At 36.1% G+C, this 18,100-nt stretch overlaps 1 protein-coding gene across 3 annotated transcripts in view; it reads right to left on the bottom strand.

Annotated features, from left to right (window-relative positions):
- The window catches only part of CDKAL1 (CDK5 regulatory subunit associated protein 1 like 1), a 669,678-nt gene that overhangs the window by 363,701 nt on the left and 287,877 nt on the right, over positions 1-18,100 (bottom strand). For all 3 annotated transcript variants that reach the window (XM_061194866.1, XM_061194868.1, XM_061194867.1), the window contains exon 9: positions 17,757-17,860. In XM_061194866.1, coding sequence (XP_061050849.1) covers positions 17,757-17,860 — 104 coding nt within the window. The remainder of the gene's footprint in view (positions 1-17,756; positions 17,861-18,100) is intronic.

The following is an 18,100-nucleotide window of genomic DNA, read 5'->3' as shown; positions in this document are numbered from 1 at the left end:
TTTTACCAATAACAATGGTACTAACAAGAACGTGTAATCAACAAACCTCAGTCCTCCGCTAGCCCTGGCAGGTGCAACTCTTTTTATGCTAAAAATAAGCCAACATTAGCTTCCAGCTCAAAACTATTTCTTTTATCACAATGCTAAGCAGAAGTTGGCTTCCATAAGGCACTGCAGCTGCTGCCGCCGCCGCCGCTTCTGCAGATGCCTGCATTAATTGTATCAAGGACATACTGAAATAAGTGCTTATTCAGCACAATGGCTATTGGGGAGCAGCTGGAGGCGCAAGACAAACTGTCTTGAAGCGAATGTACCAACCCAGCGTGTAAATTACAATGATGAAGTACAAAGAGAGTCGAAGTTTAAGGGCCTAATATAACTTCGGAACAGCATGAAAATTTAGTGTTATCAATGGAGTCTGAATGCAAGTATTTTTGAAGTAAGGAACAGACACTTTCAGATTTCACTAAAACCACTTTTAGAATGGGGGTGATATTTAGTACCCCTTCAACAAAAGTACAAATAAAAAAGTTACCATAAAAATATCAAATTGATACTGCTCTCCTTCTATGTATAAATCATAATATAATTCCCCTCCTGTGTGTGTGTGTATAGGCAGTGTGTATATTTCAAAGAATTAAACAGCAATATAATAATAACATTGTTTATTACACAGAAGCAACATGTGGCTCAAAAGAAAGGACTGATTTGTCTAGCTTTCTTCCTCATCCCCTTACTACTTATTCATGCCCCCTTTATACACGCGTTTTATGTTCTCTAGTCATATCCCTTCCATTTTCTAACCCTTCCATTAGAGAGCAAAAATGAATGAACGGTGATTAAAGGCTATTCCAGGTGATAGGTTATTATGGAGCATTCAATTGTGCCAATTTGGGTGGGGATAGGGGAAATGGGTCCATAGAGGTCCTGCTGGAGAGGAATGGACTATGAAGTCAGAGAAACACTACGGCCGGATAATGACATCCCATGATTCTTTGTCAGCCTTCACCATGGTCTCCCCAAATAATACATACCCTCTCTAGAAGGGACTAAGGATGGCCATACTCCTGCACTGGTTCAGAAACCAGCCTGAAAACAAAGAGTGGGCTTAATAATACATCAACATATCTGAACTGACTTGTAGTTGAGATCATGACCAAGCTGCTCTATATGTGCATCACAGACATCACTCCCACACAGGCTGCACTTCATTCAGGAGCATGGTTTTTGAACTTCCACAAAATGATCCACACTCCTCGTAAAGAATCACACTTCTACAAATTAGAAATGACCTCAAATCAAAATAATTAAGTTCTTCAAACTTTTCAAATATTAATTTATTAAGACAGTAGATCATTATCATCTCCAAATCCACAAAGGTTATACCACTAGTAATTGGCTTTCTTTTAGGTGACATCTTGGACACAGAAACAAAGATTTAGTCATCTACAACTAAAAAATTACAAGAGACTTACTCCACATCACACTGAAATAAATGCTGAGCTGCTGGCTGAACTCATTCACCAGATAAATGACTTGATCTTCCACTTTAGCCTCGAAACACAGCTACTCAAATACAAATACAAGCATCAGAAAATTCAAACTGCTTCTTTCCACACTTTCAAAGTATCAAAAAATAGTTAAAAACACACATGGTAAGTCTTGAATGCCAAAAGTTTACTATACAAGTCATTAATGCATGGCAAGTACAGTTTAATTTTAGCTAAGCGCAAAAAGGGTACTTTACATGAGGAGACTAGGATGGATTTGTAGAAACACTGTTTAAAGCACACAGAGACAATAATAACTGTACTTGTAATCAGTGCTGGGAACCAACACCTTACTGCTTCAGTAATAATTTCCATCTTTATGTAGCATTTCCTAGCACAATTGCCATGATGCTAAAATGTCATTATGGTCATATTCAAACCATTATATCATCTGCAATCCCATAAAATAACAATTAACAGTGTGTCTTCATTCAAACGATATATAGCTGAATTTTAAAGTTTCTAACCAATTTAATCACAATGGATACCACTCAGATGATTCCATTCACTTACCCATAACCTGACTATCTATAAAATAGCATCCCTAAGAATATTTGAGGGGTTAGAAAAGATACATTTAAAAAACAATAAAAATAAAATTCTGGTGTAAACCACAAAGCAAGATAGTCATGCTCCAAAGAGTTTTAATAGTTTTTTTTTTTTCCGAAACAGTGTTTTTTTCTTTGAATGTATTTGATATTTGATAGATATATTAGCTCTTGAGCATCATTTATCATGTTTATTTTTAATAGGGCTCCCTTAGAACAGCTGCCTAAGATGCTAATCTTTTCTTTTTTCTTGGGCCTTTTGTAAATATTTGAAATAGCTATTCATTAACAGTTGCACGTTTATTCAGTCCTGTTGTACGGCTTGTGAACTGGAATTAGCTTTTATTTTATTTTTTCTATCTGTTGGCCAGACTAGAGAAACCCTGCTGTTTGGGTTCAATCTGTCAAGGTTCAAATTATCCTCCAACTGAGAGCTAATCAAGGGCGTCTGACCTGGTTTGCAAATAAACTAGGAACAAAAGTGGGTTTATTTTTTCTTTCTTTGGAGCACTGGTTCTCAAAAAGTAAAGCCAAACAAGAGTGGGTCACAAATGCAATTGCCTAAAATTAAAAACAGACACAACTGGCAACTGAAGATGAACTGGATTTACTTGGCATTTCTGAAGTACCCAGTTTTGAAGCTATAAATCCACTTTTTAATAGGAATTGGTTTCCAAATACATTTCAAATTAAAATTCACAGTTCATTTAATGCAAATCCGTGGCATGAGGAGAACATAGATTTTAGGCAATCAAGCTACTCTGATGGGTACACTGGAAACTTTAAGTATCTTCATGGATCCAAAGCCTCAAGGTAATAGTTACATATAGTAGAACTAATCTTTCCGCATCATTAACATCATTACTATATTCATTTTACGTACATTTCTAAACTATGAAATACTGTTTTATTTTCTTTTAAACATTTTTAATCTCCAAACTTGAAAAGAACAGGTATTTTTACAAATTAAGCAGAGTTAGTTTTAAATGTACCTTAATGAACTACTTAATGAATGTACTTAAATGTAGTCTATTTACTGACACATATTAAAATACTTTCTCCTAGTATATTAAAGTACCTAGAACCTAAAATTACTGCTTGGGTCTGATTTTCAGCATTCTGTTGTTTTTATAAGGTATCTAATCTTTTGAAACAGCGACACCAATGAAACTGAAAACCTGTGAAATGTGTCAGTGCCACCATTCAAGAACATTATGATTGCAATTCCACTAAGGGCCTCTCTCAAAATGATCCCAACTGATGAAATGACCCCAGTTACCATAATAAACTAAACTGCACTATAGCAACCAATGCATTTGCAATATCAAGTATTTGAGTACAACATCTTCCCAGAGGGGCAGCATGCTGTAGTGCAAAGTACAATGGCCCGTCCATCAGGAAACCTCTATTTTATCACTCTTCTTCAGACTTGCAGTGTAACCTCTCTGTGCTTCAGTAAAACAGGGACAAAAAGCACCAGCAGCTGTAATCCACTAAGCAAACGTAGGGATGAACTGAAAAGCTACACGTAAAAGTACGAAGAACATCATTTGACACCCACTTCTTAGACAATTTTATTAATATAAGGGCCCACAAAAGAGCATAATGTCTGAATTATATTTATAATCACACCTGTATTTATCACAAAAAATCAGTATCACAAATAAGAATGAAAATAAAACAAGGAATAAAATCGGTGACGTGCAAAGGTTCTATTTTATGGTTTTTGGTAGTAGAACATAATAAATACTAGGCAGCACATAAAATAAAATTTTCTTTGCTTGGGGATGGCAATTTGGCTTCCTGAAGTCCATATTTAAGAATAATTAGCAATATAGTGGCTGAATATGTGATCAGATGTCAAGAGTGAGCTGACACCCAATCTGAGAAATATCTTGCCCTACCTAAAATACACTGGTCCAAGGGTCCATTTATTTTTCCTTTTATATAAATTATTCTGAACAAGCCAGCCTCTTTTAAGCAGCAACTTATATTTTATCAAATTCTATATTTTAGTGAAGAAAAATATGTTTTTGCTTCATAACCTGCTATCAAGTCATACTTACAAATCACAAATTGCTTCTTGTAAATGTTCCAGGATTCACTACAAAAAATGTAAACTGTAAACAGCATTTCACTATCACAAATCCTCCACTTAATAGGTACTTGACGAATGTTTGTTAAATAAACAAATAATAGTAATAACAATTAAGATTAAACCCAACACTAACCTTGGCTAAAGTGCTACAGAAAACCTCATTCTCTTGTATTTACGCAAAAGTAAGTTATTTTAAACAGCATCATTTTAAATCAAGAACTAGTCATCAAAAAGCAAAATGTCAGTCAATCAGAGCAAACAAATTTACAGATTTTTGAAATTCATAGGGAGAGGTATATTTTCATGCCACTGAAATATTTATGAATTTATACAAAGCATATACTATTTGAAAATTTAGTTGCAGAAATAATACTGCTGGAAACATTCAAATGCTGGGCTAATACAGTTAGAGAAATTACTTTTAAAACCTTTATTCAATTATTCTCCACTTAACATAGTGCCAAGCTTCTCCTACCCCCCTCCCTTTTTACTAAAACTAATTACACAGTGAATTATATCTCCAAGTCAGTACAACTGTAAATGAAGGTCAGACCATTGCATATAAATTATTTCTAATCTAAAAAATAAAGCACAGATGTAGCCAGAGTGAACAAATATAGATACAAAAACAGAAATGAATTCACTTGTATATAATACGTAGCAACCCCATTTTTCAAAGAAAACAGATATTATCTTTTTAAATCCAGTTTTCTTCAACATTTCCTATGCAGAACATTCACTTTGTTTCAAATATTATCTAGTTGGCCATTATTTGCTTATATGATATAGTACGGGTGTACATTAATATTCACAAAAAGAAACAGTCTGAACTGTGCCCAATCCACGTTATCCTCCCTAAATTACCTTCCATCTGTGAACAATCCATGTCTCTCTCATTACCAGTCAAGGATACTGGCTGACTACTCCTTCAGACTCCAGGATCCACAGCCAGATATTGAGAAGGTTCATAGGTTCAAAGGTTCTGAGAACATTTACTACTTCTAGTAGGTAAGATGAAAGACGAAGTTTCCAGTCTACAGTTATGAGAATCATAAGGGCATGTATCAAAAAACATTTACTGAACATTAATTGTGATATCAAGATAAGTGAGACCCAAGCAGTCCTTATCACAGAGATCACAGAGGAGGCAGAGAATATAAATATTTAAACAAGTCACTTTAACTACACCTGGTAAGCACTATCACAGACGTATGAAGAAAAAGTTCTGTGTGACTGAAGATCAAATTATGAATGGTGAGAGATGACGGCTGAAGAGGAGATTTGAGACTAAAATATGAAAGGTCATGAGGACCTGCAGTACCAGTATCAACAGAGAACTTAAAACGCAAATTCTCAGGCCCCACTCAAGACCCACTAGAAACAAAATCTGCATGCTAACAAAATCTCCAGGTAATCTGTCTGCCCTTTAAAGTGTGAGCAGCACATCTACAGGCCAGTGTTTCTTCTTAAATACAGCCAGGCATGGGCATGTGAAAGCATGTGAATACACACAGAACAGAAAAATACAGAAAAGAAAAATAAAGAAAAATAAAATGGCAACAGTATTTTCTCTTTTCTGTTCCCCTTCCTCCTTCTTGCCCTCTTACTATATCGTTAAGAACAACAACAACAATAATAACAACCATTTATTATTCTCAAAGTATCAGATTTAGCATTACATTATCTTGTTTAATATTCATGCTGATTATCTAATGAGTATGCTTTACTCCTATTTCTCAGGCGAAAAACTAAGCCTGAGAGAGAACAAACAGTTTTCTTAAGGGCACAGAGCTAACAAACTATGGAAACAGAATTTAACCCTTTCTGTTCTTAACCAAAATGCCATAGTATCTAAGGCTTATCTGAATCACTGCTCTTATCACTCAGTGATATAATGGCTTACTTACTAAATTGCAGACTATAAGCTACATGGCCCTGTGATTTTTAACTCCCTCTATGCTTAACAATTCCTGGTGATATGCCAGTAATTGTTTAAACCATATCTTATTATTACCACCATATTTAGTTTAATGGAAAACAATCTTGAATATATGTGTTGAATATATATATACAATAATATTATACTGAATAAAAGGTACTGTAAATATAATAATGGCATTATGACATTTTAATACTAAAATATATTTTTAAAGTATCTAACAAAATATACTTATTGCTGCAAAACACACTACACAGAAAGTTAGTGGCTTAAAACAATAATTTATTATTGCTCCTAATTCTGCAATGTGGATTAGGTTCAGCTGGGCAGGTTCTTTTTGGATCAATGTGATAGTGGGAACATTCAATATGGCTTCTTCATTCACATCTGGAGTCTCAGTTAGAATATCTGTGGGCTGACTATGCATCTCTCTGTCCATATGATACTGCCAGTAGGGTAGCTCGACCTCCCTCAAGGTGGCTTAGGGCTCCAACACTCCATAAGAACAAGCCCCAGTATACAAGTGCTTATCAAACTCTGCTTGCATAATGCTTTCTAATGCTCCATTGGCCAAAGCAAGCCACATGACAAGCAGATAGTCAATGTGGAAGGGGTCTATCTACACGAAGCATGAATACTAGGAGGAGTGATTCAACGAGGGCCACGGAGTAGTAGTCTACCAGGATTTTTCAATAGTTTACCCACATGGTATTCAGAGAGAAGAAAACAGGAATTGTTGATTCCCTGGGTTTGTTAAATCTTAGATTCTAAAATGTATTTATAAAATCTGTAAGTAATTATGAAACATAAAATCAACTAAGCTTAAATATTTCAAATACTATTTATGACAAAAGTGGGTTTTGTCCATTGCACACATAGCCTTTTCTCCCTGAATCAAGTCCAGCACTCTGCAAGTGGCAAGCAATATGGCCCACTCTAATTAATTAGCTAGGATTTTCTCCTATTTATTCCCCATGTGCTTGGGTTTATTTTCTCTCTACTTTTCTGGTTTCAGACTCTGGTTCTGATTTCTGACTCAGATCTCTTTGTTTTGATGACCTCCTGGGCTACTTTTTTGAGTTCCACCATGTTTCTGGGCTCTAATCACGCCGCATCAAATGCCCATGCACACACACACACTCTGTATCGGGCCTGCCTCAGGAAACACTGCTACTGTCCCCACACCCACCACTGAAGCCTGTCACTTCACACCCACTGAGGAAGGTATTTAGAGAAATCAAATATGTATTTCCTAATAAGATGAACATGTAGAAGAAGACCATTTACGTAGCTTACGTTGTTTATGCTGATATTCTTGACCATAAATGGTACGTTTCTTCTCCACTTCCATTCAATATTTTGATCAAGTGACTCGGTATTTGAGAATCAAGAAGGTTCTCTAGACAAGTCTCTAGAAGTGGTCCTCACAACACCTATACCTGGGTCATTTGGAGCGACTCATTTGAAAATGTAAATTCCCGGGTCTATGGCAGACCTACTGAATAGCAAATATGGCCAGATACTTGCATTTTAAATACACATCCCAAAGGTCCAGTGGTTATTCTCAGAGACAGTAAAGTTTAAGAACCGCTTCCATAGATGATTACTACCTCACCATCATTCACCTTCCTTAACTAAAATTCAACAAGTCAAAAAGATCTATGTGGAGTGTATGATCATCTAAGCCTTCATTCCTTCCCTTTTTCATTCAATTCATTCTTTCATTAGATCTTTCTCATTCTGCCCCAATTATATTTTCACTGGTTAAATCCTCTTACCCCCAGGTTCTCACCCATACCAGAAATGAACTAAAGGGCATAGTATTTAAAGTCAGCAGTCTAAATCAAACTTTTCTTTCTTATATTACAAATAACAAGAAATGTGTTAGAACTCATGAAGAGAAATAAAAAGCATAACTGAGAGCAACAAATAAAAAGAAATACAGAAATTTATAACCTCTGCTGAGCAGCCAAGGTCCCACTAACAAACATTTTTTTACACGCAGAAAATTGTGCTTGCCGCACCTGACATTGTGCAAGTATGTTTACTGCAATTTAATATCCACACAAGCAGGAGAAGAAATTTAATAATTTTTCAGCTGGAATGAATTGACAGCCAGTGTTAGAAAACTGCATACTCTGCAGAATCAATAAAAGCTGCTGGCATCACAAAGTAGTACTTTTGCCCAGAAAACATCTCACAAAGGTCAGGTTTACAAACCACCAGGTAGCATTATCACTTTCACATCTTTCCAGGGCTATTAAAATTCCATTAAACAACCTTCCAAAACTAACTTGCAGCCTTTAAAGTTCACCAAAATGATCCCAGAGACAGATCAGCCTCAGTTCAAACTCTGAAAGCAAACCCTTGGTTAACTTCTGTCCCCTTGTCACCAAAAATCGTTTGCAGAATTCTGTTTCATAGAAGAAAAATATCAAAGCAAATATTTATTTATAACTAGAAACGCGGACCTACACGGATATACTCATTTGGTAAAATGACAGATACCCGTTAACTATCAGGAACTACTTTCCAAAAGTAAATTACTTCTCTGTTGCAAATCTTGGAAAGCTGCCACCACCACAAATAATTTGGTATCATAAAATCAAGCCTGTGTTATAAGACACAGTACTCAATTGTGAAGGAAGAACAGCTGAAACTAAGCAATATCTCTTGCCCACTTTAGAAATATAGCTTTTCCAGGCTTTATTTTCATTGCAGGTTCCAAGTCGCATATGGAATTTCATCGAGTATAATCAATTCAGGATTAGCCACTCATTCAACATTTATTGAGCACCTACTAAACCCAAATACACACACACTGTCACCCATGGCTGGCCCGATGCCCTCCTGGCTCAGTCCCCCAGTGACCTGAAACCCAGATGGAAGGAGAGCGGGAACATGTGTTGCCGAGGACGAAGAGCCTGCCTCTGAGCAGATGCTCGGCAAGAGTCTTTGTTAAGTACTTCAGGTTTCCTCCAAAGGGCACAAACTTCATTATTTGCTTATTTGATCTCAAAAGCAGATGGATGTGCACTCAGTCAAAACAGAATACAGGCACCTTAGGACCTTGACAGAGAGCAAAGAACTCTGCTGCCCTGCTGAAACCAAATGCCTGGCGGAAAGAATTGGGTTTCCAGTGGAAAATGGGCAGGCTATTTGTTCCTCTAAATCAGTGGTCTCCATATTTTAGAAAATCACTCTCTGGAATCACTTAAAAATTTTTTTAAATGCATCTCCAGGGAGATGTATTTATTAATGACACTCAAGCACTACTGTGCTAATATATTATATACAATATGAAACATACACCAAAAAACTTTTTAAGGAAGAGAAAATACAGATCAATATAAATTCTAGTATCTTCTTCCTGCACTCTGACATATCATCTCACAAAACGACCTCGGGCATGCAGACCCTAAGCTAGCAGCCGCCTCCACAGCAGGATTCCTTTGTGGTGCCCAAGGGCTATGGAAGTGGGGTCAGATCACTACAGTACCAAATATTCAGAATGTATTGTCTTAGCCTCCCAAGAAATCCTTTCAGAGTGTTATGCTTTACAGGGCACGGCTGCAAGTTTTAACAAGGAATGCCAAAACATACAACTTTAAGAAACTCGGTAAGTGAGTTTGAGTGTTAAAGGGATGCTGTTGAGACCTCATGCATCTCTCAGTACTCCCTATAAGAGCTCACATGTGAAAATTTTCTTTCAAATCTAATGCCAAGTTGGGTTGTTTTTATTCCTTATAGATTATAAGCTTTTAAGAGAAGCTCAGAGTCGAAACTGCCTATCTGACTATGGCCTACTTTCCCATGTTCCAATGCCGCACCAAGTCTTGACTTTCCTCATATGTTTTCCCAAGGTCTCTTTATTTTGTATGGTTTTCATACTTACCTGCATACTTGCAGGTTGTTTTGTGGAACAAAATAGAGTAAAAAAGATAAAACTCACCAGTAACAGTGGGGGACGGATATAAAAACATATTCCCAGAAGCTCCAAATTTTCCGTACTTTGGATTACATGTACTCTGAACTACGAAAGCTTAGAGAATTATGAACAGATGTCATTGCGTAAAACAGCCTTGAGACTGCATCCTTGTTTCCCACAGCAGAGATAAGCAAACCGCACCACTGGCCTCCCTATCTTATTGGCAGAAGTAATGAAAGGCTGATTATAATAATGTATTGTTATCACAGCTTTTCTAAAGCATGTGCCTATCAGGAGAAATATGAACTGTTTCTAATAAATGTTCAATAAATATTTGCTGAATGAATGGCAAAATAACAACTATATAGTGCCAATAGTTACTTCAGTTAAAGAGTGACTGTTTGGTTTCTTTCTTTCATAGACCTCTAGCATCACATAAACCTTAAGATTAAGAATGGCAAGTGGATTTCATCTGGAATACTAAGCAGTGGCTAGTAAGAACTCTGTATTAAGAGGGATTCTGCGGAGAAAGCCTGGTTGATCAGTAAAGGATGCCTGGAGTTGGGAAGGCAGAGGCGCAGCACAAGGGCTGTCAATTTGCTGACACCACCCTGACAGATAACGGATGTTTTCAAAATGCAGAGATATTTAAGTTAAAAGGCTCAATGGTTTTTGCCATCTGAAGACTTGCTTCCTGGTTCTGTGTACTTTTAATTTTCATTAGTCCAACTGGCTACTCTGTCCTCCTAAACTAGGAGGAGCTCCTTGGAGACAAGGACCCCATCTTTTCCACCTTTTTAATTCCCATACAGCACAGTAAACACTCATAAAATGCCAGCTGACCCTTTTGTGATACCTGGAGATAACAAAAATCACTGAGCCTTTTCACTAAATAAGCACCACTGGATTTTGAAACCAGCCATTTACTAGCAGGGTGGTGTCTGCAAATTAACAACACACTGTTCTGCCCTGCCAACCTCCCTAACCTGGCTCATTCTTCTTTTTTTTTTTTTTTTCTTTAATTAATTTTTATTGGAGTATAGTTGCTTTATTGTTGCGTTAGTTTCTACTGTACAACAAAGTGAGTCAGCTATAGGTACACATATATCCCCTCTTTTTTGGATTTCCTTCCCATTTAGGTCACCACAGAGCACTGAGTAGAGTTCCCTGTGCTACATGGCTCATTCTTTACTAATCAACCAGGGTTTCCTCCTCATAATTTCTCTCAGTAGAGGTCAAGGGGGTCAGTTCATTTAACAACTTCAACCAAAAAATTATCTAAACTAGTGGTTCTCAATTCAAGTTCTCAACTCTGGCTTATACGTTAGAATCAACTATATTTTAGAAAATGCAGGGCCTCCCAATCCACAGAAATGATGGTGCAGTTGTCAGCAATGGGACACAGACATCAGTGTGGTTTTGGTTTTATAAAATTTCCAAGTGACTAAAATGAACAGCTAGACTGATAATACTAATCTATTCTAGATCAACATTAGTTTCTAAAGACTACATCCGTCTCTTATGAATTTATGATGTGTATTAGCATATTAGAGACAATAGGAAGTTCCCAATAATGTCTCATTTACTTTAAGTTAGCTTTCTCCGAAGTTGACCATTGAAACCCTTATTCGAACACGGCCACTCCCATTCATTCATGTACTGTCTGTGGCTGCTTTTATGCTAGAATGAACAGTTGCAGCATACACCTTGTAGCACACAAAGCCTAAAATATTTACGATCTGGCCCTTTAAGAAAACATCTTCCAGCCCCAGACTGGTGTATTTAAGGATACACCAGAGAAATACTTAACTACACCAGCCAATTCAGGCCGAATCCTAAAGGTTCTGAGGAAAGACCTCAGAAGCAAGGGCTCATTAAACAGGGCCCCACCTCTACTTCAATCCTGGCAGTTCTGCTTTCACTTTTCAAAATTCATTTGAAGAAAGAGTTCCTTTATTGCTAAGAAAACTCTGAACACCACTGACTTAGAAACTCAAAGGTCTGAAGAGGCAAGAACCAAGTAAATCATACTCTGGTCTGCCACAGATAGCCTGAACTAACATTCTCTGAAATCAGAGTGATTAATCGCAGCTTATTTAAGCTAAATATCTGATAAACAGCTCTTTAGGCATCAGATCTCCCTATCAAGTTATATGTATTATGTACATTACATTTATTTAGCTCCCCCCATTAAAATGTCTTTAAAAGTTATAGTTTAATATTATATTGGGGGATTTGCAAGAATCAACAGAAGAAAAGACAATGTAGAAACTATATCTTAAAATTCTACACATTGCCAGCTAAAGGCATTTCTATTATATTTGTCAGTCTCTTAGAAAAGGATGTAAGAAAATAATTCTTCTTAGTGTTTACAGCCTAGAAACATGTAGATTTCTCATTATAAACTATATCCTTGGGACTTCACTGGTGGTGCAGTGGTTAAGAATCTGCCTGCCAATGTAGGTAGGGGACACGGGTTCGATCCCTGGTCTAGGAAGATCCCACTTGCTGTGGAGCAACTAAGCCAGTGCGCCACAGCTACTGAGCCTGCGCTCTAGAGCCCATGAGTCACAACTACAGAGTCCACGCACCACAGCTACTGAAGCCCACATGCCCTAGAAGCTCACCTGCCACAACAAGAGGAGCCACTGCAATGAGAAGCCCGTGTGCAGCAACAAAGAACCAACAGAGCCAAAAATAAATAAATAAATTTTAAATAATATATCCTTCCTTTTATACATTCAAATCAAATTATATAAATCACCCTATCTCCTTATTCTTTGGGACAGCCAAGATTCACCAGTTGGTATAATTATCTTCCCTCTTGAAACATAACACAGCATTTCATACACCCTTTATTTTCATGGTCTATTTACATACAATCATTTAATGTAAGCTGCCTAAAATCCCTTTTTGGAATTTGACAATGTATAACAAATATGTACAGTAACATTATTAATCCTATAGAAGAAATAGATTTATCAATTTGAACACAGCACAAATGAAAAGATAAAGGAATAAAAGACATTTAAATAACTGCCATATAAATTAATAGGATGCAATTATTGGTCTCTTTTTAAGCTTAGATGAAAATCAATATACAGTACTCATTGCTAAAGGTGATACGTCAAATGCGACTTCATGTAAACCATACAGCTCAACAATCTGAAGTTCATACACCAGAAAATCAAATATTGCTCATATCCTTTCCTATCTAAAAGGGCAGGAAGCAATGTTTTCCAGCTGCACTGCATAATTAATCTCATACACAATAGACAGTATCTTTGCAAGTCTTGAAATAAAACAGAATTCATTTCATAAAATTCCAACATTAATCTTGAAATCACTAAGCATCAAGAAATTTTCTCCTTGCCCTGAATATTTCATCTTAATTTATTTACCTTTCCATAACTGGTTTATGCCACTTATCTTGTGGGGGACGTTCAGATTTATGAGGGAGAAAGAAAGTAGCAACACAGAAATGAGATCTAGAAAAGCACATGAGAGCTATGAAAACAGATCATCCATCATCTCTACATTTTGATTCCAGAGACAGCAGTGAAAGGTGTTTCCACACCACTCACCCAGCACACTTAAAAAGGTTTGCTCCATCACTTATACAACTGAAACTGATTGATTAGTTGCTAGAGAAAAATCAATACAAATATCCTAGAAAATACTAGCTTGCAAATTCATTCTGGCCCCAACAAAGTCCTGGTCATTGCTTGGCATGTTTTTCTAGATGTCTAAAATGCAACCATGTCAAACCCCAGCCCCCAAAGACTAGGAATTTTTAAAACCTGAAGTTTGGCATAGGTGAGGAAGTGAGGGGAGAGGTTTCCCAATGGTCTGTTAGAACAATGTGATGATACCCAGAAATTAACCTGGTAAATATTACACTCATATGCAGAACTGCCCACAAAATTGATACACACACTGAGAAGGTAAAAATAGTCAATGAAAATGTCAAGGGGCTAGGATAAGTCAAAGAAAAAGAAAAAAAAAACCAAAATGCTAGGAAACCAATGAAATATAAACTATATTTTCTTTATAAAAGGTAAACTAAAGTTTCCATTCAAAAATATAAACAATTTTATTTAATGATATCTATTCAAAAGTTAATGAGCTCCCTTTCTCATTCCTGGCAGCTGAATATATAGTTAGTATATTTTTAGTACTTTAGGAAACCATTTTATATTCAGAATGATTTCATGATTATTTCAGAAGCTCTTCTGAATGCTCCCTTGCCTATGGGTTAGCCCTAGTCTCTTCACTCATTAGACTTCTAAGAAATAAATGTTTATGAATATAAAATGCTTCATAAATATGCTACTCAGAAAGAAATTGTGATCTTATTGTATAGTCTGTCACGTGACAGGCAACCGGGACTGTAATCCCTATTCTACAATTGGTGGAGAGTTTTTTCTTAAATCACTTTGTATTTGTGACACACAGTCATTTAAAACTTCAAGAAAAAGAAAGAAAGGAAATGCAATTTTCAGTTGGGAAATTTAACTTGCACTGACAGGACGGCTTTAAACATAGCACTAAAATTTACTGACATAATATTTAGACTTTTCATCTTAGAGTAAATTTTCAAAGAATCATAATGTTTATTATTGATTATAGGACAATTCAATAATGGTATAATGTAGAATTTAAGGGGCTCTGACCCCCCCCAAACGTTCCTAATATCTGAACTACTAAAGAACGAATTACGCAGAAGTCACAGAAATAAGAAAAACGGGTTATTTCTTCTATTACATTTAACTTCATAATTATTCTTCCCAATTTTATTTATTTATTTATTTATTTATTTATTTAAAAAAATTTTTGGCCGTGCCGCGTGGCATGAGGGACCTTAGTTCCCCGACCAGGGATCAAACCTGTGCCCTCTGCAGTGGAAGCACAGAGTCTTAACCACTAGACCGCCAAGGAAGTCCCTTCTTCGCAATTTTAAAACTCAAACATAGGAATCCTATAAGACCATTATGATCCCAATGTCTTCTGCAGAAAAAAAGACAATGCTGCTAACTCAATGTCTTTAAAATGTGAGCTTATAGACTATTTCCTATTGTGAAATTGTAAGACCATCCTTAGCATGAATTTGCAATTCTCAAATTAAGAAAATAAAAGGTAATTGTCATACTAGTTTCTATCTATAGAGACGTTTTTCATAAGACATATTTTAGAAGCAAAAGAAAATTTGTCTTTTGATTCTAATCATTTAATGTTCCAATGTTAGATGTTCCAATATTCTCACTCAAAATTAGACCCCTCTTCTTGCATTTATGTTAAATTCCTTCAGTTTAAGTAACATGACTTCTTCATAATAAGGACACAACCAATTACTTCATGTAAGTTATCTCAAATTCAAACAAGTAACACTTAATGTCACAGTAATGAGAAAACAATGGCTTGTATATAGGTCAAGTACCTTGGTCAGATCATGTGGCTGGTAAGCAGCAGAGCACTGTTTTGAATTCAAACTCTCCTATGGCAAAGAGCATCTTAGGACTTAAAATTGCCTAAACACACTGGCTTACCTAGAAGGTTGTGACCTCGATATTTTAGTAACCATTCCACATAGCAATAAAATGAGCCTGCCAGTCCGAAAACTAGCCTTCCATTTCAACCCTAATATACAGATAACAAGACAATAGAAAAATTTTACACCTACTACTGGGCATACACCCAGAGAAAATCATAATTCAAAAAGACACATGCACCCCAATGTTCATTACAGCACTATTTACAATAGTCAGGTCATGGAAGCAACCTAAATGCCCCCTGGCAGATGAATGGATAAAGAAGATGTGGTACATATATACAATGGAATATTACTCAGCCATAAAAAGGAATGAAACTGGGTCATTTGTAGAGACGTGGATGGACCGAGAGACTGTCATACAGAGTGAAGTACGTCAGAAAGAGAAAAACAAATATCGTACGTTAACACATATATGTGGAATCTAGAAAAATGGTACAGATGAACTGGTTTGCAGGGCAGAAATAGAGACACAGATGTAGAGAACAAACGTATGGACACCAAGGGGGGAAAGTGGCAGGGTGGGGAGTGGTGTGATGAACTGGGAGATTGGGATTGACATGTATACACTAATATGTATAAAATAGATAACTAATAAGAACCTGCTGTATAAAAAATAAAATAAAATTCAAAAAAGAAAAAAGAAAAACTTTACATTGCATACATTCCTTGGTTGGGAATAACCAAGCACATACGTATCTATTGATGATGATGAAAGTAATATTAAATAAACCTCTTCTAATACTTTCTCTATAAATAGCCACTAAGTCACTGCTAACCTCTGATATATTCTTTCAGTCACTCACCTTAACCAGCAAAGTCACTTGTATTTGTAATTTGAATGCCTTCCAATTTGCACAGTTAGGTGGATAAATCATATAGTTTTAATATCTCCATTATCCAACAGATATATGGAAAAACAAACACTAAGTAAGAATGTCAGCAAAGGGATCATTTTTCAAATAAAGTAGGTTTCTGTGCAAATTCATGTCCTTTCTGAAAAATCCTTAAAGTAGCCATGTTGCAGAAAAGACAATCACCCAGACTTTTCCTTAGATTAGACAATTACCTGGCTCTGAAAGCGAACAATTGCAAGAGTAAGTTTCCATTTATTTCTTTCAATACAAGCTGAATGTGAACAGAGGAGGGGACTGTGCTAAGAATATAAAGGTAGAAAAAAAATTGTTGAGACGTGTTATATTAATCAAGTGTGTTTTTCTCTCTGCTATGAAGAGCATTTCAAATTCATGTTGATAAAATCTTTAGACTGAATAAGTTTGTTTGGAACTCATACATTCTGAGATTCAGGGTGTGAAGTACGGAAAGTAGCACTCCAAGTTACTTGCTAAATGGAAAGGTACATTGCCAATAACTATTAACCCACAAGATTATGAGACAATAGATTATCTCATGTTGGTTATAAAAACACATCAATGTTATATACACGTATTATAAGCCAAGACAAAAGGGGCAATTTATGGTTATGTGTCAACACAACTGTGACTCAACACAACTGAGACTCGTCTTACAGATAAGTCTTACTATATGCTGAGAGATACCTAGGCAATCACATTTTCCAGCAAGTGATGATTCAAAAGTAGCTGGCCACCCACACAAAAACTGTTCTCATTAGGACTCTCTACCAGTACCAATATTTACTGCCGCACAGCAGTCCTGTGGATGAGGAGGGTTATCTCTACTGGCTCATAGTAAAACCTACTTTCTCTTTCCAAGACTCCTGGCAAACCTTATTAGCTCTATTTTCTAAATGGTCCGAAACTTATCAAAGAAAGAGGGAGAAATCTTGAGTATTTCACTCAGTCCACAAAAGTCTTATTAACACACAACAGAAGGTCATGGCTTTCATTTTTATTTTCTTGTCTCTTCCATGGAATATAAAGATAGGTGATAAATTTCAAAATACGTCACTTACCTTAGAGTCATAAGGAAACAGAAGAGTGGTGAAAGGGGAGTTATGTGAATATTATAACCTGAATCTGGTAACATCTTCTATTAGATAAGCTGAAATATTTGTAAACTCTTCAGAAAGCTAAAGAAGCATGTATCTAAAGTGAAGTGTTACTTAGAAGACTATTATAATTTATTAAAAAGACTATAATCACACAGAATTCTAGAAACTCTTACCTTGAAAAGACTGTTTGGCTCTATCTACTAACTCATCAACCGGATAACTGGCCAATTTTCCTCTGGCGTGTTTAGTTTTGCAGTAGGTACAAGCATTGAGACACCTGTTCAAATGACAGCAATAAATAAAGTTAAATTTTTAAAGACAGTGCACACTTAACACGGGGAAAAAAATATCCAAAACATACACCAAAGTGCTGTTTTAGTATCATTTGCCACGTTATGTAAGAGATATAAAAAATGAATATCTACCATGCTTCATATTTATTTTATTTCCACCAGGCACAGAAATCTGCAATTTGCAATTCTGTTAAGTTTCAACTATTCAAGAATGATTGTACAAA

Source organism: Eubalaena glacialis, chromosome 7, assembly GCF_028564815.1.
Source record: "Eubalaena glacialis isolate mEubGla1 chromosome 7, mEubGla1.1.hap2.+ XY, whole genome shotgun sequence".
NCBI lineage: Eukaryota > Metazoa > Chordata > Mammalia > Artiodactyla > Balaenidae > Eubalaena > Eubalaena glacialis.
This window is presented reverse-complemented; position numbering and strand designations above follow the sequence as displayed.